The sequence below is a fragment of the Palaemon carinicauda genome, chromosome 44, assembly GCF_036898095.1.
Source record: "Palaemon carinicauda isolate YSFRI2023 chromosome 44, ASM3689809v2, whole genome shotgun sequence".
Taxonomy (NCBI): Eukaryota; Metazoa; Arthropoda; class Malacostraca; order Decapoda; family Palaemonidae; genus Palaemon; species Palaemon carinicauda.
Window position 1 is genome coordinate 46,760,542 of NC_090768.1, and position 26,306 is coordinate 46,786,847.

At 35.4% G+C, this 26,306-nt stretch overlaps 2 protein-coding genes across 2 annotated transcripts in view; both read right to left on the reverse strand.

Annotated features, from left to right (window-relative positions):
• The window catches only part of LOC137634319 (neutral amino acid transporter 9-like), a 115,268-nt gene extending 105,956 nt beyond the window's left edge, over positions 1-9,312 (reverse strand). The window contains exon 1 of the mRNA XM_068366688.1: positions 9,148-9,312. The gene's annotated coding sequence lies outside the window, so the exon portion shown is untranslated. The remainder of the gene's footprint in view (positions 1-9,147) is intronic.
• An 811-nt stretch (positions 9,313-10,123) lies between these two features.
• The window catches only part of LOC137634407 (uncharacterized), a 69,031-nt gene continuing 52,848 nt past the window's right edge, over positions 10,124-26,306 (reverse strand). The window contains exons 3-5 of the mRNA XM_068366803.1: positions 17,805-18,006; positions 16,337-16,536; positions 10,124-13,023 (exon numbers count right to left, since the gene is read on the reverse strand). Coding sequence (XP_068222904.1) covers positions 13,020-13,023; positions 16,337-16,536; positions 17,805-18,006 — 406 coding nt within the window. The 3' untranslated portion in view covers positions 10,124-13,019. The remainder of the gene's footprint in view (positions 13,024-16,336; positions 16,537-17,804; positions 18,007-26,306) is intronic.

Sequence of the window (26,306 nt, forward strand, 5' to 3'; positions counted from 1 at the left end):
TAACAGTTTGTGAACAAAATAAAAGGTTAAATAAGGCAATAGATTAACACAAATGTTGTTTTTACGCTTTTTCTTTCTTTCATTTATACTGAACAAAAGACATCATTAAACAAAGTTTCCCGATACATATTTTATCTCTATTATACAGTATGCGCGAACTTCACTTCCCAACAACATACAAATCTAACTGCATTTGACTCTTCTCGATTTAAGTATTATTATTGCTGCATCTAGTCCGCAACTCCTTCTTGGAGCACTAGTGGAGTTACTAAGCTCTAGTTATAAATTCAAATTAATCCTCCTTTAGCTAAGACAAGCGTTATAATTTTCCAGGTTCGTGTCCCTCGCTAGGCAAACTGCAATTCATGGTGCAACAGTCTTGAGGACTAGTATGAAAGTTATTCCTAAACTGCTGTTAAACACGCAATCTACAATTGGCACGGATCCATCCTCCTCCTTGAACGTAAACTTGAAACTTGGAACATCGCAAACCGAATTACATCAGCTTCTAGTCCAATACACAAATACAATCTATGGAAAGTTAGCGAGCGGGGTGGGAATGCAAGACCTGTACCGTTTACGAGAGAGAGAGAGAGAGAGAGAGAGAGAGAGAGAGAGAGAGAGAGAGAGCGAGAGAGAGAATGTAAAATTAAGTAACTTTCCTAAAATTGAGTATGTCGCCTACAAAGGTAATTGATAACTGAATGTAAAATTGTAATCTTTCGCAAAAAAGGATATCCTGCTGAAGGGAAGATGACTGGTTATTCAAATAGCAATATTGCAATAATAATTCTATTTCAGAATGAAAGAGGGAGATTTATATTGTGAGAGAGAGAGAGAGAGAGAGAGAGAGAGAGAGAGAGAGAGAGAGAGAGAGAGAGAATGGGGTTGCCAGGCCTACACCCTTCCAACATGCCACACAAAACTTTCGGAAAGGCCAGCAAAAAGGCAGGCAAGGCAGGCAGGCATTCCCAAGTGAGACAGAATAAACGTTGTCTTTTACGAAACTATATAAAAGCGTTACTGCCTCGTAACATGTAAAGTCTATCATAACCGTAAGGACAATTTATCAAATCTATATTTCACACAATAAGGCCCTAAAATAAGCATGCAAATGACCCAGACAACAAGTGTTTTCACGCACTGCGGTCTCGGTAAATCATCCATAATTAAGTGGTACCGTTACACATCTTTTCGCTTTAATTGAACAATAATGGGTCCAATCTGCGGCACTTGTAAAAGAGGACTAACTCACCAACGAACTGCAGTTACGTCATTCCAAGTTCTATTAGAATGAAAGAAAAGTTTTCCGTTGAATATGAACGAAAATCCCAATCCAATCACGTGCCCGATTGATTTCACGACCTCGTGACAAAAATTGTCACACATGAGAAAGTCTAAAAAAATTCAAAATAAACAAATTGTTCGCTATGATCTTTCATCATACTGCGAATACACCAAAAATATCTATTCAATTACCAATAAAGAAAACTATTTTAAATGTGTTTGATCAACCTATATTGCATAAACAAACTTGTATCAACTTTTAACAGATTTGATTAAAACCTTACGAAGCAGCTCAGTTTATGTTGGTTGTAGAATAAACAACGGAGTCATTGATGTGGAAACAAAATCATAACGGTGCTGTCAAGAGAAAAATGCCTCCTGCATTCAAATGATACGAGGAATGAAGAAATTTTAGAAACCATAATACAGTACTATTGATCATGCCGATCACTACGGTGGATGCAAAATTAAGTAGATTTTTAGTTCCTTTACATTCATTCAATCAGTGTGACATGTACCAACCGTGTGTCACACGATCGTACATAATTCATATTGTATATATTATGCTTGTATCTTCGCTCTTCCCTCGCACTAAAAAGAACCAGAATAAACATGTCTGCGTTTATCCTCTGTAACATTGTCTGTCTTGTGAACATGGAAATTCCTGTTGCCTTGGGCTTTTGTATATAAAGGAGAGTGTTCTATAATAAATTAACTCAGTTGCTTTCATACTGCCTTTGAGTTCACAACCTTCTCTCGGCCGTCACAGATAACCCCATAATGATCTTATCCTTCACTTTCAAATTTTGTAGGAGAATGTAGACCATGAGAGTCTAAATCAAGGTTTTGAGAGTATACTATCTAGACCTTGGTCTAAACGACATTCCCTTTCATTTTTCCCTTCATATCACCTCTTTGTGATCTAAGATAAAAACCGTCATGTAAAACTCGAGATGCATAAATCAGCCTAAGTGTTGTAGCAACTGTTTTTCTTTTGTTAGGTCAGGGATTACTCTTAACCTACAGCCTACACATTACCAAAAATTTTAAATGAGTTAAAAACTTCGTCTCTTAAGATTTCGTCAAACCTGAATGTGAAACAAAATATCTTGATATATATATATATATATATATATATATATATATATATATATATATATATATATATACATACATATATATACAGTGTATATATATATATATATATATATATATATATATATATACACATATACATATATATACAGTATATATATATATATATATATATATATATATATATATATATATATATATATATATATATATTATAATTATTATTACTTGCTAAGCTACAACCCTAGTTGGAAAAGCAGGATGTTATAAGCTCAGGGGCTCCAACAGGGAAAATAGCCCAGTGAGGAAAGGAAAAGAGGAAATAAGAGAAGTAATTAACCCTTTTACCCCCAATGGACGTACTGGTACGTTTCACAAAACTCATCCCTTTACCCCCATGGACGTACCATGTGTGTGTGTATGGGACTATGAATTTGGTTAGATATGAAAGCAAACTTTAAAAAAACATGGCATGTTCGCTTGTTACCACACTGACATAAAAACAATACACAATAACTTGAGGTGGAGGGTTGCAATTTTTAAAAGACAAAATATAACATTCTGAATCAAGTTATAAGAAATACTTCCTTTTAAGCAAGAGGTTTCAATTTTCTAATATTTGAGTCTATTAAGTGATACCAATTGTCAGCATTACGATGGATAGACTAATAAAATAAGACCATAATGTACATTTTAATTTAGAATGTACACAACAAACATGCTTTTAAATCATTCATAGATAATTGGTATCACGACGACATCATTATTGATAAGCATTCACCTCAAGAATGTAAGATTAGGGCACTATTCAGAGTTTAACACTATAAAATCCGTCTGCTGACGTTTGATGAATATACATATATATATATATATATATATATATATATATATATATATATATATATATATATATATATATTATATATACGCACATATATATACATATATATATATATACACATATATATATACACAGTATAGCCACACACGTATATATATACATATACATATATATATATATATATATGTGTGTGTGTGTGTGTGTGTAAAAACCACAGGGAAATATCTGAGAATATAGGCTAGGCAGCTTCTTTGGGAGTGGTGTATTGTTCGCATGTTTAGTGTACCATATAAAATGTAGAGATCTTGTTTAACAAATCAGTCCTCAGAAGAAGTAACACGAAACTAATCAGGACTTAATCTTATTTACTATTTTCATTTTCCACGTGGTTCTTGTGCATATACATACATATATATATATATATATATATATATATATATATATATATATATATATATATATATATATATATATATACATATATATAGATATATATATATATATATATATATATATATATATATATATATACATACACATATATACATACATATATATATACACGTACATATATATACATATACATATATACATATACATATAGGCTACTGTATATACATATACATAGATACATATGTGTATATATATATATATAATACATATATATACATATATATATATATATATATATATATATATATATATATATATATATATATATATATATATCAGAAAACAAAAATCTCCCACAAATTGCCCAAAATAGCGTGTTTTAGTTAAGAATGGGGAGGGGGTGGGAAGGGTTGAATCTGTCTATCTATCTAAATATTTAGCCGTCATTTTTGACGGGTCCGGTACACTATTATGCTAATAATAGAGATTTGGTTTCGAATTAATGGAAGACAGGTGTATAATCCACATCGTTAACATGATCGGAGTACGTACATAATTTTGTATTCAACCCATATAGTTAATATATTTATTTCCATTCCTTTCCGTAACTACTTTAAAGGCAGTTAAATCCTTTAATCCCAATTAACGTCTCATTACCTTATGAGCTAATTGACAGTTTGCGCGGGACAAGGGGGTTAATGAAGCAACAGGCCAGCGAATAGACAAACCTTTCTCATTAATCTTCGTCAGCTCTTAGCCGCTTGTCATAGGAAACTCAAAAAGTTCCATCAAGGTCTCTAGGCCTTGAATTTCATGGTATAAATCATCCCCAAACATACAATTTAAAAAAAAAAAAAAAAAAAAAGGCGTAAGCAACTGGAAAATAGATTTCTAATATATGGACTATTCTCAGTTATTATTATTATTATTATTATCATTATTATTATTATTAGCCAAGGTACAACCCTAGTTGGAAAAGCAAGATGCTATAATCCCAAGGGCTCCAACAGGGGAAAATAGCCCAGTGAGGAAAGGAAATAAGGAAATAAATAAATGATGAGAATGAATTAACAATATCTCATTCTAACAACGTCAAAACAGATATGTCCTATTTAAACTATCAACAATGTCAAAAACAGTATGTCATATATAAACAATAAAAAACTCATGGTATAGACTAATCGGTTGGTCTATTTACTTTTATAAACTATTTGAATATGACATTTCTATACAAATTCACAGGCTTGTTATCAGTTTAATGAAATTCCAATACACCAGCAAATAAGTATTAATTATTGTTATAGTCCCTGTCCTTCTAAGGATACAAAAAACGAACATGAAGTGTATATCTACTGGTTATCAAATGTAACCAGTTTCATGTAAATAAATATATGAATTAAATTCCGAATCTCTATCCTTTATTACAAAAGTGCTAGAATATGTATTTTTTTAAACAACTAGTTAGTCATTGAGTAAAAATCGAACCATTGTGAGACAAACACTTAGCATACAGACAATTTGACGTGTGTATGCTATTTGTAGTGTTGTAAATGATATATTACTTGATCTTAGTGCTGCTTTTGATACAGCCGTGCATTAACTGCTACTTAAAGGTTTATAGTCCATTGGTTTAACGGTTTAAAGGCCGCTCATGAATGACAGAGGCAAGGGACAGTGACATTGCCCTATCAATCAGGACAATGCCCTAGAGACTGACCATATATCATATGATCAGCGCCCAAGCCCCCTCTCCACCCAAGCTAGGACCAGGGACAGCCAGACAATGGCTGCTGAGGACTCAACAGATAGACCTATAGGCTTCCCCAAACCCCCCAACCTTAGCTCACAAGGATGGTAAGGCTGCAGACACTAATGGCACAAACGAGACTGAGCGGGACTCGAACCCCAGACTGGCAAACACCAGACAGAGACGTTACCAATCAGGCCACATATTGAGGATATAGCTTTTGAGTATCTAAAAAATTACTTGCTTGACAGAAACTACTTTGTACGACTTGAAAACTTTTTTCATAACCTGAACCAATAAACCGAGGAGTACTCCAGGGGAATGTGCCTGGCCCAATCTTATTCTGTATCTATACTATCGTTCTATCAAAAGAATTACAGAGGCATGAAGTGAAGTTTAAACTATTTGCAGATGATAAACAATTTTACTTCTCCATAAATGTCATTGATGATACTGCTGAAACTTTAAACCATGTTCTTACTAGTGTTAGGGAATGGATGACAGCCAACTAAAATTAAAATAAAACCGAGCTTATGGTGGTAGGAATAAAAAACAACTTTATTAAAAATCTTGGGTGTCTTCTAAATGAATATTAATAACAACCTGGTCCCGATATACATTGGAATTCGTGACTAATTTGTCTATCAGGATTCAAACATATAAATGAAATAAGAATTGCTGGATATCACCTTAGTAACTTTGTTTTTTTAAAGAAGCACCTGGATGAATATTCCGTAAAGAAACTTGTGATTAACTGTGTAATTATCAGGATTGACTACTGTAACTCCATCTAATACAATCTACCCAAAGTGCAACTAAAGAAATACAAAACATAATAAGTAGGGGAGCAAGATTGAGAAAAGGCGTCCCACCCCGAGAGAAAGGATTACTTCTATACTAATATAATTACACTGGTTGCCTATTAAAGCCAAAATATAATTTAAGAGAATTGCTACCAACAAATCGTGTCGACACGAGAATAGTTACAGATGGTTTCAAGTTATTGGAACTTAGAAATATCTCTGCTTTGGGTTCTAAAGAGTTCAAATATGCGGTCCCCAAGACTAAAAACATTGTACCAACCGTGTCACACGATCGTACATAGTAAAAACATTTCATTTTTTTTTTTATATATTATGCTTGTATCTTCGCTCTCCCCTCACACTGATAAGGACCTGAAATAACATGTCTGTTTTTCTCACCGTTGGTACAACATGCTCCAACTAGACATCCGAAAGAGTGAAGATATTGAGGCTTTCAAGAAGGTGAAGACTTACTGGTTTTCTAAGTGTTTCGATAATGTAGACTTTACGCTATGCGATACTCTAAATGTCAATGAATGTATAAAGCTAACAGATTTTGTAGGTCGTATAGTGCATAGGGTTTCCGTGTGTGATAAGACCGAGAAAACAGCCCTTAAAATAAAGTTAGTGAGCAAAGTATAACCGAGCAGCCCCAACACTGCAAATTGCGAGTGGTCTACGTCAGATAAATCTTGTAGTAAATACGGAAACAACTATCTGTTCAGTCCTCAATGGAAATGCCTAGTTATATGTTAACTCTCCTCGAGAAATGAATTAGGATCATACTATTATAAATTTCTTTCTACAACAGCCCACGGTGATATGAAAATTCTGACAAAGGGGTATGAAGTTCTACATACATGAAATATCAGATTGATTTGAAAACTTCAAGTTGAAGGTGAAACGATATTTCTTTGATAATAATAATAATAATAATAATAATAATAATAATAATAATAATAATAATAATAATTGAACACCAAATTACAAGAAACAAGTCTGTCTAAGGTGACCGTAGGTAAAAAAGTTCTACCCTTTCAAATACCACCCTAGGCCTCCTTCACAATTATGATCTTTCAAAATGGGCGTTCAGTGCAATAAGCATTATATACAATATAATCGTCATTGCCAATAACTAGTTACATGTTCATAAAAAATCTCTTTAAAAAACATTATAATGGATTTCTTAATATGGGGAATGATCCTTTATGGGGGGGGGGTTTAATCGCCGTTTTGACCTCACTCGCACATCATACCCATGCGAGAGTAAGGGGATTTTTGTTCACCATCTTCCCAATGAACGTCATCCAAATATACATTAAATAAATTGTCTATTCGTTCAAGAAAATATAAGTGATTGCTCGTGAGCACGCAATATAAAATAGACACTTTAGTCATAACCGGTATATTTTATATTTTTTAAAAGAAACTAAATTATACATCTTATAATGAGAAATATTTTGGTGATACTGTGATTGTTTTCAAATGGTAGCTCAAGTGCAGAATGCACCAATTACTTGCCAATCTCAGTAGTACTGATAACCTGACCTTTACCCTGTGAACCTGTTCTCTCAATACCAGAAAACTGGTTGACTTCTTGACTGATGCCCTTCCAGATGTAATTACCTCGAAATCAACCTTGACAATGACTGAGTTCGAACTCGTTCTATTGAATTTTAGTTCTGGCTTTGACTTCGTTCATCATGTTTAGTAACCTTGCTTATAAATGGATGGAATGTATTTTATATCTTTCAAGGTATGCAATAGAAAATTGCGGATTTTGTCAACCTTGACCCATACCATAAATCGATAAGTATCAAGGTAGCATTTTACGGCCTTCGTAGCTCTCAAAGTTCAGTATACACATTTTGTATAATAATAGTGTTAATCCTTGTAATTTAGGGTAATGCCACAGGTGTACTTCACGCTGTGCACTATACGCATTTAACATCTTGAAATACCCTTCATACCTTTGGCTACAATCACAATTTAGTCTTATACTTTAGACTCAAATGGCAGAGTTTTCCCGTGGCACCCGGGCGCCGAAGTCTCCCCGGGCCCAGCACTGACCACCACGGCCCAGATACAATTATGGGTTTAATTCTCTTCAAAGTTTGTGTGGGCTTTCAGTTTCTAAGTTCCTGAGCAGAAACTAACCGTTCTAATCCCTGGAATTCAGACTTCCTGATGACAAGGTTTTCAAAATTTTCTTAGGAATGTTAAGGATTTTGGTGCTGTTATGACAAGTCTTTTAAACTATAGTATATACTATTTGACTTAAATTTCCGTACCCCTTTCCTCGCCGTTATTCGCTATATTTATATACTTTCCTTCATTCTTTTATTTGCATATACCGTGAAGTTTTTTCTGTGAAAAATAACCTTTTGGCTTCTTACATATGACAGCGAATACACTACTCAATAATTACCCGAGTAATTTTATTCAATAGATTTACCGAGAAAAAAATGTTGAGAGCCTGTCCGTGGGGAACTGTCCATTACCTTTTAATTCGTCACCGTTGTATAAAATAAGAACAATTAGGCTTATCTTTCGGTTCAGACTGTTTCCTAAAGCTTTGGTGGATATTACTATTTGCTTGGTTCGACAGAACACACAGGTAGTTTTCCAAACGTAACCTAGGCCTATTCTGATTACATAATTATAGCAGACCATGACTACAAATTCAGTGCATAAAGGTATGCATTACTATAGAGATCAGATAAAACGACCAAAAAAATAGGTTGTTCCTGGTACTTTATAAGAAGAACGAGTGCATATAGGGTTGGGACCTTACAAGTTGGATATTCCAGTTTCTCTATAACGGATTTTACACAAATATTGAATATATGCTCGATTAAGTAAGTCTTAACCCTCGCTTTATCCATACGACCCTAGCCTAGGATGTCCGACGGATCCGGCCGAACTTTACGTAGCCTATTAAATGAAGACAAATATAAACTACGGTTACTAACGCCACTTACCGAGAACGAACGTTACAGCTTCCCTCTTCATATCAGTACTCATTAGGTGCAACTTTGAAACCGTTCCTCTCTCGTTTGAGTTAAAACACCACACACCATAGGCTATGCACTTCGTTCTTCGTTCACTTTGTTTACTACCGGGTTAAGAGGACGCTAAACACTTGAGACACCTGGCGGAGCTGTGACAAAACACGATTCAATTCAAAGCTCCCTGAGACCAAACGCCCTCTTAATACAAAAGAGGCGGAGATATTTATTCTTTGTTAATTTTTTTTTATCTTTTAATATTAAATAACATAAGGAGTGCAGATTACTTGTGAGAAAACATCAGTGGGTTGGTTGTTTACAGAATTCCATTGACTGGATGGTATCATTTTCAGGAGATTGGAACCCAGTTTTCCCAACATGCGTATTTAGTTACCAGACAAAGTAGGACTTAATCAAAGAACATTTTCATATACAACATTTAATTATAAAACTAGATCAAATGACTTGTTGTTTGGCAGAGGGCACGATGTCCCCGCCATGCCCGTCACCATACTTTGGTGACAAATGGCCAAAATTCTTCTTTTCATTAATATTACTTACATGATGCAGGGTTGAAAATATAATAATGGTACACTTATGAAGAACAATGCTGTTACTTATTTATAAGATTCCTGAGGTGTACATGTCTATATAAACAAAACAGTTGGAGAGGAAGGAAAAATAATCACTGGTACAATATGGATATACATTATAAAATACCTATACATTACAAATGTGTGGACTTTGGTGTGGTTCATTAACTCAATGGACTACATAGAACGACGCAGGCTACACGCAAAAAAAATAATATTCCATTTTATTTTGTATGTTAACAACTTGCTTAAACATAAAAAGATCATGTTATTCACTGGTAAAGTTTGTTGTGTTTTTTATTACAGCACCCTCTTGGTTGAACCGTCAGAAAGAATAAAAATAAATATGCAATTTATTTCCCATTTTCACGGTCAGGGATTTCCGTCAATCATGAAAATCCTCCGTCAAATTCATCTGTCTAATGATTTTCATCAGATTTCCGTAAAGACAGGATAGCTTTCCCTCGTTTTCTTCACTGGTCTTATAAGTTTGTTGTGAGTCCTCTTGTAAAAATAAAGGAAGTCTTAGGAAACATTATATCTATGGTAACACATTAGCGTACAATTGTTTACTGACTGTTTACAACTGTTACGCTCCGCATTAAACACCAATCCGTATATAAACATATACATATGCACATGTATGCGATATACATATTTATATACATATATTTAAATACCTTTCTTAATCGCAATGTACCTGACCTTGCGTAATAAAATAAAGTCTTTTATCACAATCACTTCACTTTGAAATCCACCAAATTCAGTCCTTCCAAATTTTCCGTCTACACTGAAGGTTTTAATTTCAATGACCTCACATACAAAAAGACAAAAACACTTCGAGTCCTTTTAGTATTATCAATTTCAGTCCAATACAGTGCCACTTTAGTTCATCAAGATTAGCATGTTTTCCAACTCCATGACCACAGAAATACAGTGAAGCAAAAAAACAAAAAATTCAGAAAAAAATAATTTACAGAATATCTGACAAACCGAGGGAACACCTCGCACATGAAATTCCCTCATAACATTAGTACTTTTCATAGTCAGACTACAAGTTTTCATCATTACAATAACATATATAAAAGAAAAATATAAATAGCATCTATAATCCTTAAGGAGGACCAAAACAGATGGAAAGATACAATCCCAAGAGATAGGAATCCAGAACTTAGGCACAAAAATCATAAGATCCAAATGGTGAGGGAGTTAAACTTCCATCTGGAGATATCAAATAGGCCACATTGCCTCATATAAATGACTTGAAAGTGTATTTACCGTCTAAAATACTGAAAAAAAACCACTCCCTATAAAAAACATTGCGGGGGGGGGGGTGTTCCTGGCTTTGGCAATCAAAACAAGAGATCATGAAAAGAAACAGTAAAACACCAGATTTTGCAAAGCGATCATTTAAGTCCCTCAACACTGAAGAGTTGGGTGTTCTGGAGTCCGGTTCTCCTGGGAAGTTCGATACCAAACCACATAATGCAATTTTAACTCTCTTCTTTTCCACCAACCTACAGTAGTCTCCCTCAACGGGCATCACCAACCGACAACCAACGATACTCTAAACTGTGGGTATGATGCCCTCATGCAGGTCACAGGAAACGAGGCATGGGAAAGATGGGAAATTGAATGATGAACAGAGAGGAGAAGATAAAAGGCAATGGAGAGAACTGTGAAGGAACTGAAAATGGGATGATAAGAATATCTGTCGGAGAAACGGAGATGAGAGAAAAAAATAAACAAAAATATTTTTGTGAAAATAATTATAATACTTTACAACACACATACACAAAAAAAAAATCTATATGAAACATTCCGTATAAACACAATATACCATTCGCGCATAATATAAATCCTACATATAGCACTGTAAAATCACTCGTTTAGTTATGCATATTAATAAGATAACTAATCAGATTCCCCCGAAATCGTCTATTATATATCAAAAGGGTCCCACGATGCACAACAGGCAGTAAGCGTGCTGAAAAAGTGTCTATATTAAAAAAAAAAATTGCCTATAAAAATTGGCTTCACACAGCTAATGCAGATAAAATAAAAGGAAATCAACGGGTGTCTTTATACTACTGAAGATAAGGAATCACTCGGTCACAATCATTTATTGTTTTTTTAGACAAAAGGTGTCCAAGTGATATAGAAAGAAAATAGCTATGATAATCATAATGATAATTAATCAATTAATAATAATGATAATCACACTCACATTTTTTAAACTGTTTATTTTTCTCACTAATATTTTAAGCACCAAACTCACTCTGCCGCTCTTGCTCTCTTTCCCATTTTTTTTTTGTCTATGCAAATGATTCTATTTCTAATCCATCGAAAATTAACAATTTTCTCCAAGAGACAATAGCGAAACTTTCAAAATCAACTTGAATTTTTTTCCTTGGCCACGAGAATACTTCGTCACTTCTCTCTGAAATGATCAACAACACACGCCCTTCCATGCACCTTCCTAAGGCTCCCTTCCATCCCTTTCCTTCTGTGTTTCCTACGCCAGTTCCAGGTCTTGCAGCCTCCACCACTCCAGGAACAGAAGCTGGACTGGAACATACCACGGGGTCTCATCTCTTCCTGCTCTCTGCGGTAGAACTCTGGAAAAACGTGGTTCATCCGAGCTCCCTCGAACATTTATTTTGAGACCAGGAGGTACCATCAAAACGAAGTTATGGGTATATTTCCTTCTCTTCCATGTCAAGTCCTGGGGTCAAATGTTCCAGGCGAAACGCAGGGACTTCCTTCTCTGCGAGAGCAGGGTGTTCTGCCTTTTCCTACGTGTCCCCGTTTCAACATCTTTATTTTATAAGAAAAAGAAAGGCTGTTGAAGCGATCCAACTACAGGAATTCAACCACGACCTCTCCTCCTAAGCGATTTAACTTTCTCTGAGCACCAACAAAACTTCTTAAGAGTTGAAGCTTCTTAACATTTGCCAAGTTGCAGTAAAAAATAACAATTATAATCATAAAAACAATAATAGACTAAATTTTTCTGTTTTCGGTTCCTTCTTCAAAAAATCTTTTCCATTCCAGATATGTCTGATTGTTCCAAATGAGAGCACCGAGTGAGAAAGAATCTATTTGTTTCTTACAATATTTTTCGGCATTATTTCAAGCAGGCCGTGCACAAGCACAATATAAAAAAAAGAAAACCTTCGACGCTCAATCTCTCTGCTTCCAAGTTCCTCATTCCATTCTCCCTTAGAAGATCACTCTTGAACACTCACGCATTCACCTGAAAAGAACAAATAACAATTGACAATATTTTTCGTGAAAAATATTAAAAGTGAATATTTTTTATATATGAACACTGTATGTACTCATATGCAAATCGTACATACAATTACAGTATGTGACCCTGTGATATATCACAAGTGCTTTCAACCAGAGTGAACATACACTAAGTAAATAAAAAATTGCAGGGCTAATTAAATTACATGTTAGTTACTTGTATAGTTATATCAAGTCTACATTAAAGCACAAATCAAAGTAGTTTAGTGTTTCTTAAAAAAATAAACAAATAAACTGGTGATGAAGTAATGGACTTAACACATAACTATGCCATCCAAAGTTACAAGTTTACGTTAAGTAGTATAAATAAAAGAAAACTAATTTTGCAAGGAAATAGAAGCAAGCAACTACGAACAGTTAATGATTGAAAAACCTCAAGATACATTTGCTAGTATATTTTAAATATAAATACAATCAACAATATGTACATGCGTTCACAACTACGACCCAGGAAAGAACAAGCCAGATATCTGTGTTGGCATCATATGAAAGCTAGAAGCAAATTTGCATCTTGAGGGTTTCCTGACAAGTCACATTTGCCGTGAGTACTTGAACAACAGTTATAAGTACATTCATGTAAAAATCCCAGGAAAACCACTTCTTTATACAGAATGGGTGGGATAAGAAAATAAACCTAGAGAAATTCTACAACTTGGATAGCTGAAATAAATAGAATTAAGTTTACTATAAGTGAGCAAGAAAGCTACATATATTTTATAGGTTTATGATATTATAGCATTATATACTAGATAAATGTTTAGTGCCAATGACCGAAGAATGAAAATAATATAAGAATGGGAAAGGGAGGGAAATATAAATCTGAAACATATGTGAGTATTCATTATAATATTAAAATGAACATGATGAGAAACAGTTCAATACAAGTGAGAGAGAGAGAGAGAGAGAGAGAGAGAGAGAGAGAGAGAGAGAGAGAGAGAGAGAGAGAGAGAGAGAATATAGAATTTTAACACTGCCATTTACAATTTCTTGTATCGAATACGTCAATAATAAAAAAAAAAATGGCAAATGAATAGTTAACCCTTCAATTCCGAACTCTGCTCTGGTGTGACAATCATGGCGGGTCATGCATGCAATTTTGGGGCTTCATGTCTCGCACCCACATCCCCTACATATCAATTCCTTTTCTAAGGCCCCTAATCCTCCTCCCCGTGTCGCCACATTCCAGGGATTAATCTCTCCTGCAGGATGGCGTTGGATCCTACCTTTCCCTTCCCCCCGACTCCTCCGAGATGTCGCCACATTCTTGATGGCATTTTTTGAGATAACAATGAGATAATTCGTGAGGTTAATTGAAGGTTTAAAAAAAAAAAATTCGGAGAAGAATGGGATAATTATTTCCATCGTGTGACCTCTACGTTAAGAAGCAAGGGAAAACAAACGAAAAAAGTGGTTTAGGTGTTGACTGCAATATGATGCTCCTAGTTATTTGCATGTAAATATAGCTTTTGTCTTTTTCCGCCTTGAATATAATGTAAATGGACAATTATCTCGACTGTATCTAGGAAACGTATTAATCATTTCAATGTCAAGTTTAAAATATTTATTCAATGTGAATAATTAACGCCAGAAAATACATTTTCACGGTTCAGACACTCCGGTTGAGAGAGAGAGAGAGAGAGAGAGAGAGAGAGAGAGAGAGAATATTTACTTGGACAAAGGCCAATATGAAAACGCATTTTTAAACTGAAACATTCAGTAATATTCATAAAGAAATATGAAAAGAGAATTGTTTTTTACTTGATCTGTATTAACAACCAAGGAGAGAGAGAGAGAGAGAGAGAGAGAGAGAGAGAGTATTTACTTGGACAAGGGCCAATATGAAAACGCATTTTTAAACTGAAACATTCAGTAATATTCATAAAGAAATATGAAAAGAGAATTGTTTTTAACTTGATCTGTATTAACAACCAAGGAGAGAGAGAGAGAGAGAGAGAGAGAGAGAGAGAGAGTATTTACTCGGACAAAGGCCAATATGAAAACGCATGTTTAAACTGAAACATTCCGTAATATTCATAAAGAAATATGAAAAGAGAATTGTTTTTAACTTGATCTGGATTAACAACCAAGGAGAGAGAGAGAGAGAGAGAGAGAGAGAGAGAGAGAGTATTTACTTGGACAAAGGCCAATATGAAAACGCATGTTTAAACTGAAACATTCCGTAATATTCATAAAGAAATATGAAAAGAGAATTGTTTTTAACTTGATCTGGATTAACAACCAAGGAGAGAGAGAGAGAGAGAGAGAGAGAGAGAGAGAGAGTATTTACTTGGACAAAGGCCAATATGAAAACGCATTTTTAAACTGAAACATCCATTAATATTCATAAAGAAATATGAAAAGAGAATTGTTTTTAACTTGAACTGTATAACAACCAAGGAGACAGAGAGAGAGAGAGAGAGAGAGAGAGAGAGAGAGAGAGAGATATTTACTTGGACAAAGGCCAATATGAAAACGCATTTTTAAACTGAAACATTCAGTAATATTCATAAAGAAATATATATAAAAAAAATTGTTTTTAACTTGATCTGTATTAACAACCAATGAGAGAGAGAGAGAGAGAGAGAGAGAGAGAGAGAGAGAGAGAGAGAGAGAGAGAGAGAGAGAGAGAGATATTTACTTGGACAAAGGCCAATATGAAAACGCATTTCTAAACTGAAACATTCAGTAATATTGGTAAAGAAATATGAAAACAGAATTGTTTTTAACTTGATCTGTATCAACAACCAAGGACCAGATGCCGGATCAACTAAAGACAATAGCACAAACGAGAGAGAAATTTCATTAACCCTTAACTTATCCACTTAGTAATTTTCCTTCCCTTAACTTATCCACTTAGTAATTTTCCTTATCCATTCCAATTCCTCCTTATCTAAACACCTCAATCTCCTCCTTACCTTCAATCAATACGTTCTGACCACCTTTTATCACCCAGTATCCTCCTTACCTTATCTTCCTACGCTCTTCCTTTAACAAAGTGAACCTAATTCCCCCCCCCCCCCCTTAGCACAAACAAAAGAGAAACTTCACAAGTACTTAACTTATCCACTTAGTAATTTTCCTTATCCATTCCAATTCCTCCTTATCTAAACACCTCAATCTCCTCCTTACCTCCAATCAATACTTTCTGACCACCTTTTATCACCCAATATCCTCCTTACCTTATCTTCCTACGCTCTTCCTTTAACAAAGCGAACCTAATTCCCCCCTAAAAAGCAACGCCCCATTTTCTTCCTCACCTTAACTTATAGGAAGACGTCCATTCGCAATCGACCTTTTCTCTGAGGTCGGCCACGGCGATGGAATGAGACCTCTGCAGGGGCTTCCTCTTGATCGGCCTCTCGCCGGTGCCGCAGTAGGGGACGTCGCAGTAATGGATGGAGTTGTGCAGAACGGGATGGTAGGCGATCTTCTTGCGGGGGATGGGACTGAACTGCACCTGTTGAGGGAATCAAAATAGGTTAGATATTGAGGATGGAGCATCCGGCCATGAAAAATTAGCCAAAACTATTATGGTCAGTGAGGATAATCAGAATGAAATTACTAATGTCATGAGAAGAGATGAACAGTATATGGGAAGGAGAGTGATGGAAATGGAGGTACGGGGAGCGAGAAGGAGAGGGAGACCAAAGCGAAGGTGGGTGGACTGTTATCAAGGATGACCTTTGATCAAAGGGATTAACCGGTGATGAGGTGTGGGACAGAGGTAGATGGAGAAAGCTGACCAGAAACATCGACCCCACATAGAAGTGGGAAAAGATGTAGACAAAGAAGAAGAAGAATTGAGGGTGGATACTGATGCTGATCAAATGTCCTATTGTCTTATTACGTCGTATGAAAGAAGGTTGTGAGTAAGGTATTTGAGGGTACTCTCAGGCACACTATTTTATATTTTTCCTTATTTGCTTTTCTCATTAATCTATTTTCTATATTAGAGCCCTTATAGGGCCTACATCATCCTGTTTTTTTAAACAAGGGTTGTAGCTTGACTAATAATAATAATAGTAATAATAATAATAATAATAATAATAATAACAACTAATGATAATAATAATAACAACTCTCCCGAGATGAACAATTATTCGGAGACTAACGAATGGATAACAAAAGGATTTTATCTTCTAGATGAACGCATCCTCTTACAGTCCTATTTTCACTGTTATAGGGAGACTGTCTCCATGCTATGCTATCCCGAAGGATGACATTCACTGGGAATACTTTTTATTTTTAAATATAACTTGACAAATTATCTAATATATACATATATATGACTGTTTAAGACACGTGCTTCTATCCTGGCTAAGTTCTGAACCTGATTCCGAATCGAAACACAACTAGACAGTGACCATCAAGAAATATGCAGTGTAAATTGATTTAGAATCAGCCGTATATATTGTTAAATTCAGGTTTACATACATACATAAACACATATATAAACTATATACATAATAATAATAATAATAATAATAATAATAATAATAATAATAATAATAATAATAATAATTTTAAATGTATCCACTTCGATACGATAAGACATGAAAAAAATCTGATTGTGGGGCAAATGCATGTCTAAAGCAGCAATCCAATTAGTTACTATAAAACAAGAAAAAGAATTTGACTGAGGATCAAATGCACGTCTGTCTAACTCATCACTGTCACATGCCTGAAGGAAGCATTGACAGTTTGATTCAACTCTTTCCGTCTCACCGTCAGAGTGCCAACCTTCTGGTAGCAGATGTCTAGATACTGGATCTCCTGACAGGGAAGAACGACGTCTAGGGGCCTCTTGACAGAGACCGATTGCCGGCGGATTCCTGGGGTCGTGAGGCTGCTCCCTATAGGCCCGCGACTCTTCAGGAAGCGCTCCTTCAGGCTCAAACCATTGGCCGGGTTGGTTTGGACGGTGTCCCTGCAGGAGGATAAAAAAAGGGAGATTTAGAAGTTGATAATTAGTATAAATGCATTGATTATATTGAAATGTCTAAGGATATTATGGGCATACATGACTAAATGAAAGAATTTATACACGTGTGTCCGTACACACACAGGCAGAGAGAGAGAGAGAAAGAGAGAGAGAGAGAGAGAGAGAGAGAGAGAGAGAGAGAGAGAGAGAGAGAGAGAGAGAGAGAGCGTGTACAAACACACACATACACACAAATTATTATTATTGTTATTATTACTAGCCAAGCTACAACCCTAGTTGGAAAAGCAAGATGCTATAAGCCCAAGGGCTCCAACAGGGAAAAATAGCCCAGCGAGGAAAGGAAATAAGGAAATAAATGAATGATGAGAATAAATTAACAATATATCATTCTAAAAAACAGTAACAGCGTCAAAACAGAGAGAGAGAGAGAGAGAGAGAGAGAGAGAGAGAGAGAGTGCGTGTACAAACACACCTACACAAACAAGAGAGAGAGAGAGAGAGAGAGAGAGAGAGAGAGAGCTTTTCCTATATGCAATCAAGAGTAGTGATAAGAAACCATTGTTCCCTGGACAACTTCCGTCATGATATTGGGTCGCTGTCATTATGCACCACCGCCCCCCCCCCTTTCTCCTCTCTTTTTGTCTGCTTCATATCCGAGTCTTCTCTGCTCTCCTCAACCCACGTGCAAGCGCGTGAATGAGTGCGTGCGTTTGCGTTTATTCAAACACCCTCGGCCCTACACATGATACATAAATGCTGAAGGCAAGTAGCTTCGTGGTAATTTATTTTTGTAATACAGTGCCATGTTCTATTCATTCATGAAAAACTGGTACTGAAAGTTAATCATTAATAATTGAATTTCTACTTTTCTTTCTAGCATGACGATAAACTAGGCATGGAAGTGTTTCAATGTATGCATATTAATTCTTAAATCAAAATAAGGAAAGTAAAAAAAAAAAAAAATCATAGGAAAATATCTTTCACGATTTTGATACCATACAGTAAAACAGGATTGGGAAAATAGGCGTTTATGGCCCGTAGAATTTATCCAACTTGCTATGGAGTTGTTTCACGACCGTGGATGTCTTCGGAAAATCTTACTTGGTTTAAACAACTGGACTGTGAACAAGCCGAACCACCATTGCTTAATAACTAGCATGAGACGTGAAAGATCTTTAATGAAACATTAAATAGAAAATACGGTCAAAATGTTTAAAAATCTATATAACAACATCGAAGCAAAGTGAAAATAACGTTTTGCTATAGCAATCAAGAACGAACACTACATTGTACACTTTATGGACTTCTTCCCTTGGAGGCTTTAATAAGTTTTTTTTTTAATCTTCATCTAATATTAACCATAGGACATTAATGATCATTAAAATTTAACGAGTTCTAAAAAGTTAATAAATTGATGAAATAAACTTAAGGACATAAGTCCGGTTTATACTACAAACGATCTCAAAATCGGCAGATATGAGTACCATAAAGTAATAAATAAAATCGTAGTTAGCGATATGAAAATGTACCGTTGATCAGCACATTTTGCATTATAGTAATTATAATGATAACTAACAAAATGATCTTATGCATCCTATGTAGTATTTATATTCGCATAAAACAAAACTTTGTTATATATGAAAATATGTCAACTGTCTTGATTAAAGATAAAAATGAAGCGTGTAAATTTTCAAAAGCTACAGAGAGATTTGGTCAGGAAACAATACGCCAGACTATAATACTTTAAAGCATGGGGAAAATGAACATTAAGTATATCGAGGGGTTAGAACTACTTCTAAAACTGCAAAAGAGCTTAGAAGATGTAAAAAAAAAAAAGTTGGCGGTCAGAACTACTTAAAAAACTGCAAAAGAGCTTAGAAGATGTAAAAAAAAAAAGGTGGGGGTCAGAACTACTTAAAAAAACTGCAAAAGAGCTTAGAAGATGTACTTAAAAAAACTGCAAAAGAGCTTAGAAGATGTACTTAAAAAAAACTGCAAAAGAGCTTAGAAGATGTAAAAAAAAAAAGGTGGGGGTCAGAACTACTTAAAAAAACTGCAAAAGAGCTTAGAAGATGTACTTAAAAAAACTGCAAAAGAGCTTAGAAGATGTAAAAAAAAAGTTGGGGGTCAAAACTACTTAAAAAAAAACTGCAAGAGCTTAGAAGATGTACTTTAAAAAACTGCAAAAGAGCTTAGAAGATGTAAAATAAAAGTTGGAAGCAAAATATAAGGATTTCACGATTATATATTTTCAATGTTCAACTAGAAATGTGTGCGCACAGTTATGAAAGAGGGCTGTGGGCGTGGTCCGAAGGGTCAATAGCCTCTAACGATGGTTAATCTCCTGATACTCCACCCACGAATTCAACAATCTCCTGCAAGCCATAACCATCAATAATTCTGCATTTTTCTTCAGCATTTACTCCAAACCTGCACCCTGACCACTACCGCCTTCCTTCCCCTCAGTCCTTCTTCCTCGACCCCACCTCCGGCCAACCCGAAAAAATCTCCTCGAAGAATTTCCATATTTAGTTCTGGCCTTTTCCGAAGGTACTCCCCCATTATATCCTCCTCCAAAGCCCCAGCCAATTCTTCTGGCCCTTTCGTACTGTACTTTCGCTTCTCACTCCCAATACCCGCTGGATCTTTCGCTTATCTTTACTGTAGTATACAGGGTCCCATAACCGAGAATACCTTGGTATTTCACATGTAAATAAACAATACGCCCTATTATAACCTTTGCTTCCTTTGGCATTCCGAATTTAAATACACAAATAAGCCCTTAAATAATCTTTGCTTCCTTTGGCATTTCACATTTTAAATAAACAATAAACCTTAAAATAATCTTTGTTTCTGCTTAAACACAAAGTTCGGTAGTACAGTAAGTGATGTAACATATATCTCCTACAGGACCCATTTCAATATCCTTACTTGGATCTCCTACACGCCTCTGGGGATAGAGGCTGATCACCGACCTGGCTGCCACTAAGCAATGATTGAAACACGGAACCAATACTATTGCTTCCCAATACTTACAGGTTATTTAGAGGGAGTTTCCTTGAAGGCCATAAAATAAAAATGCATAAAAAATCAACTTGTATATCCTTTCTTCATATTTCAACCTCTCTCTCTCTCTCTCTCTTTCTCTCTCTCTCTCTCTCTCTCTCTCTCTCTCTCACTATATTTACTCACTATATTTTAAGTAAATACTTTCTGATTTTATGATATTCTTTCATTATTAATGAATTATTTTAATTACAAAGTTTTAGCCGATTTGTTGATTCCTAAAACAACTTTTGTATGTCTAAAATAACAAATATTTCAACTATTTGTAAGATAATTTTACTAATTGTAGCTTTATATTTTATGAATACCCAATTATTATTATTACTCTCTCTCTCTCTCTCTCTCTCTCTCTCTCTCTCTCTCTCTCTCTCTCTCTCTCTCTCTCTCTCTCTCTTGAATCAAGATGCTCATATAGTCTAGCTCTAGAAATCAAAGATGGCCAGAAAAAATGAATAAGGCATTCCTACTCTCCCTTAAATATATGATCTCCCATTTCTCGACGATACCCTATGAACCCTGCTGTATCGCCAACGCCAGAGAAGAAAAATTCTCCCAGACACGCATTCGAACGTAGGCTTCTCTTCCCTCATCCCAAAATCCTAAGATGGATTCTTTGATATGCACTATAGGTGGCCTTTTTCCTGACCAGACCTACAGCAACCTATTTGAACCTTCCTTTTTTAAGGAGTCTCTCCTTCTCTCTTTATACACGAATTTCATATTTAACTAAAAAACGGAATGGAGTGAATGGGATAATAAGGATATAATAAATTTCGCGATTTTAGAGTGCGTATGATACGGAAACATTTTAATATGGTGGTCCTTATAACCGAGGTCTAGAATATGTTACTGTTCCTGAAATATTTTATTTTTCCTCATTTCCTTTCCTCACTGGGTTATTTTCCCTGTTGGAGCCCCTGGGCTTATAGCAACCTGTTTTTTCCGACTAGGGTTGTAACTTAGCAAATAATAATAATAATAATAATAATAATAATAATAACAGACCTTGCTTATAAATGTATTATGCGTTCTGTTTTTCCGACTTGGGTTGTAGCTTAGCAAATAATAATAATAATAATAATAATAATAATAATAATAGACCTTGCTTATAAATGTATTATGCGTTCTGTTTTTCCGACTTGGGTTGTAGCTTAGCAAATAATATTAATAATAATAATAACAATAATAATAATAATAATAATAATAATAATAATAATAGACCTTGCTTATAAATGTATTATGCGTTCTGTTTGTCCGACTCGGGTTGTAGCTTAGCAAATAATAATAATAATAATAATAATAATAATAATAATAATAATAATTATAATAATAGACCTTGCTTATAAATGTATTATGCATCCTGATTTTCCGACTCGGGTTGTAGCTTAGCAAATAATAATAATAATAATAATAATAATAATAATAATAATAATAATAACAATAAACCTTGCTTATAAATGTATTATGCGTTCTGTTTTTCAGACTAGGGTTGTAGCTTAGCAAATAATAATAATAATAATAAAAATAATAATAATAATAATAATAATAATCATCATCATCATCATCATCCTTGCTTATAAATGTATTATGCGTCCTATATTGTAATATAAAACTGGAAATTTCCACCCAGTAACCTTTCGTTCGAAGCTTAAGCTCACTGGGTATGACACGGCATGAAATACAGCACGCCATATTATGCACCACCTCTTAAAATGTAAATTTTGATTTTGGAGGTATGAAAGATTGAACCCAACACCTTATGGGATACGTAGAAGTTATTCCTAGGAGACAAGGATATAGTAAAGGTTCTTTATTCAGGGATGCCAGTTTTCAAGTCTTATAAAGTATAAGCAAAGTGCCTGTAGAATTTTACTTTGAAAAATAATTTTAAATTCACACTAATGATAAATCTATTCATACTATATAGTCCATTTCTTTTAGCGAATCATATTTGCACCGACTCGCAGCGGTGCCCTTTTAGCTCGGAAAAGTTTCCGGATCGCTGATTGGTTGGACGAGATAATTCCAACCAATCAGCGATCACGAAACTTTTCCGAGCTAAAAGGGCACCGCTGCGAGTCGGTGCAAATATGCATCGCTAAAAGAAATGGACTATAGGTTTTCAGGACACATGTATGCAACAGGTGTGGAATACTACAAGATGCATCCATCCATACATTTCTTGCCAGGTAAAGAACACTATCGCCTCCGTTTTTATGTAATTATCCAAAATGAGGATATATACGTAAGAAGGCAAACATTTTACCCACTTGGTAAGCAATCGTTCCAAGAACAGAATCCCAAACCAATACAAATATATTAAGGTCTTCCTTAAACTCATTAACTTAGTATTATCCAAAATGAGGATATATACGTAAGAAGGCAACATTTTACCCACTTGGTAAGCAATCGTTCCAAGAACAGAATCCTCAACCAATACAAATGTATTAAGGTCTTCCTTTAAAACATTAACTTAATAATTTATTGCATTTCCTTAAATATTACAGTGAAGGGAATTAAATACCTTTTGGTGCTGAGCACAGCTACTTTTAGAATGGACACAGCCACTACACAAAGGGACAAGCTCCAAATTCTGGTGTTTGCCAGACGGGGGTTCGAGTCCCGCTCAGACCCGTTGGTTCCATTAGTATCTGCAACCTTACCATCCTTGTGAGCTAAGGTTGGGGGGTTTGGGGGAGCCTATAGGTCTATCTGCCGGGTCAATAGCAGCCACTGCCTGGCCCTCCCTGGTCCTAGCTTTGGTGGAGAGGAGGCTTGGGCGCTGATCATATAATATATGGTCAGTCTCTAGGGCATTTTCCTGATTGCTAGGGCAATGTCACTGTCCCTTGCCTCTGCCATTCATGAGCGACCTTTAAACCTTTATAGAAGATGGGTGAGGGGGCATACCTTCCAACAGTAGTTCAAGTCATTACCAAATAAAATAAATGTATAATGACGATAAACATGCATTTAAAAAAAAAACGCCAAAATGAGCAGTTTGTCTATAGGATACAGATCTTGGAGGCTTAAGAAATTTACTCCTTCAATGTTACTTTAAAAATAGCTATATTACACATGTTCGTGTATGTCTCTTCGTCGAAAATGTCATAAGTTGAGATATAATGTAAGGAGAATATCAACAAACCTGCAAATATCACATGAACAACATCTCGTGTATAATTACATAAACCATGACATCACGACTATAACTTTGCTTGAGAGAGAGAGAGAGAGAGAGAGAGAGAGAGAGAGATCTATAAAAAAAAGAGTACCAAGTCCAGACTTGGGTACGGAGTCCACTGAATACTAGGTAACGAGTGGGGGTATCAAACCTCTAACAAACTATAAAATAAGGATATGAGACGCGGAGGGAAAGGAACACAGCCCACTGGAGCTTGAATCCTTAACCCAAATGACCACTTGTGGCATGCATTCTGTTATGGTCAGGATACATACATAAAAAGTGATGTGTTGTATTGTGACGGCCAATTTACAACAGATTTTTTTTTTTGGGGGGGTAAGACGGAGACGCAGCATATTTCTCGTCTTCAATTTCCAATTTCCAAATGAAAATCAAATATAATACACGCATGAATAAACTAATATATATGTATATATAAATAAATCAATATATATACATACATATATATATATATATATATATATGTATATATATATATATATATACTAACTCACCAACAGGCTACAATGGTGGAGATGAGTTGATTTCGATTCTAAGTACAGAAAACCTGAATTCGACAGGAATATATATATATATATATATATAATTCTAATTCCAACCATTTAATTCCTCTTCCTCGGTGCATGTCAGTTTTATCCTATTCTGTAGGTCTTGGTTTTATCATATCTAGAGGGTTATCTCTCTTCCAAGACCAAGTTCAGTTAACATTTTCATACTAGTATAAAAACAAGGGATTCTATACCAATGATCAACAAATCAACATATGCAAAGTAAAAATATTATTTCTAGAGAATTTCACCGAGAGCGAATTGATCGTAAGAGCAAGAGTAAAGAATAAGATGAAGAGTAAGAGTAAGAGTAAGAGTAAAGAGTAAGATAAAGAGTAAGAGTAAGAGTAAGAGTGAGAGTAAGAGTAAGAAGGAGAGTGGTTAAACGAAATATGTAGCAGTAAAAAGCTGGGTAAACACATTAACCAATAAACACTGATTTCGAATCAAGACCGAAATATTTTGCTAGTTCCAATGCAACGATTCTTAAATACGTTTTGAATAAAAAAAAAAAAAAAAAAAAAAAAAAAACCACTTTCATTAATGTCTGTCAACTATCCTACAGAAATGGTCAACCCCACAGACTGGTTTATCAGTAACCAACGGGTCTCAAACACGGAAAGTATTAAAACACTATTTCACTTGATTTTTATATAACACGTCGTCAAATCTGTAGAAGACGGAATTCACATTACATGCTTCTTGTCACGGGGTGTATTACGACCCCAAATATTGGGCGCAGGAAGAAAGCAAAACATAGAGAGAGAGAGAGAGAGAGAGAGAGAGAGAGAGATGCTTAAACGACTTAGAAGAGAAGATGAAGATTTCAGAAAAAAATAAGATAAAATGGATAATTAAGCCAGTGGTCATGGTTCAGACGAGAGAGAGAGAGAGAGAGAGAGAGAGAGAGAATGTAGGAACGTATATGTAGGCTCGTGTTCATTTGCTTGTGTATATGAGAGAGAGAGAGAGAGAGAGAGAGAGAGAGAGAGAGAGAGTGTAGGAACGTATATGTAGGCTCGTGTTCATTTGCTTGTGTATGAGAGAGAGAGAGAGAGAGAGAGAGAGAGAGGCAGGCTGGACTTAGGGCGAGGGTCATGACAACGGAGTGGGGTACGGAGGGAGGGATGAACGAGGGGGGAGTGGATCGGGTGATGGAGTTAAGGGGAGTGAAGGAGGATGGGGGGGAGTCTTCACTCGCCCTTGCCCCGGGTGATGGAGTAAGTGTTGCCTTCTATTCTACGCCCGTTTTACCAAACCTGTCAGGGATGTCTTAGCCTCAGGGGGGGTAGCAGCAGCAGCGAGAGTCTTGCGTACACGGATGGCCTGCACTTGTAGCACAGGTGTCAAGAGGAAACCCCTGACTAATAAAAAGCACAAAGGAGATGAATCATGGCAAGAGTAAGATATGGCTAAAGTACAAACACGAACATGTGGATGTCTAGTCACCGGCGTGCCTCCCCAAT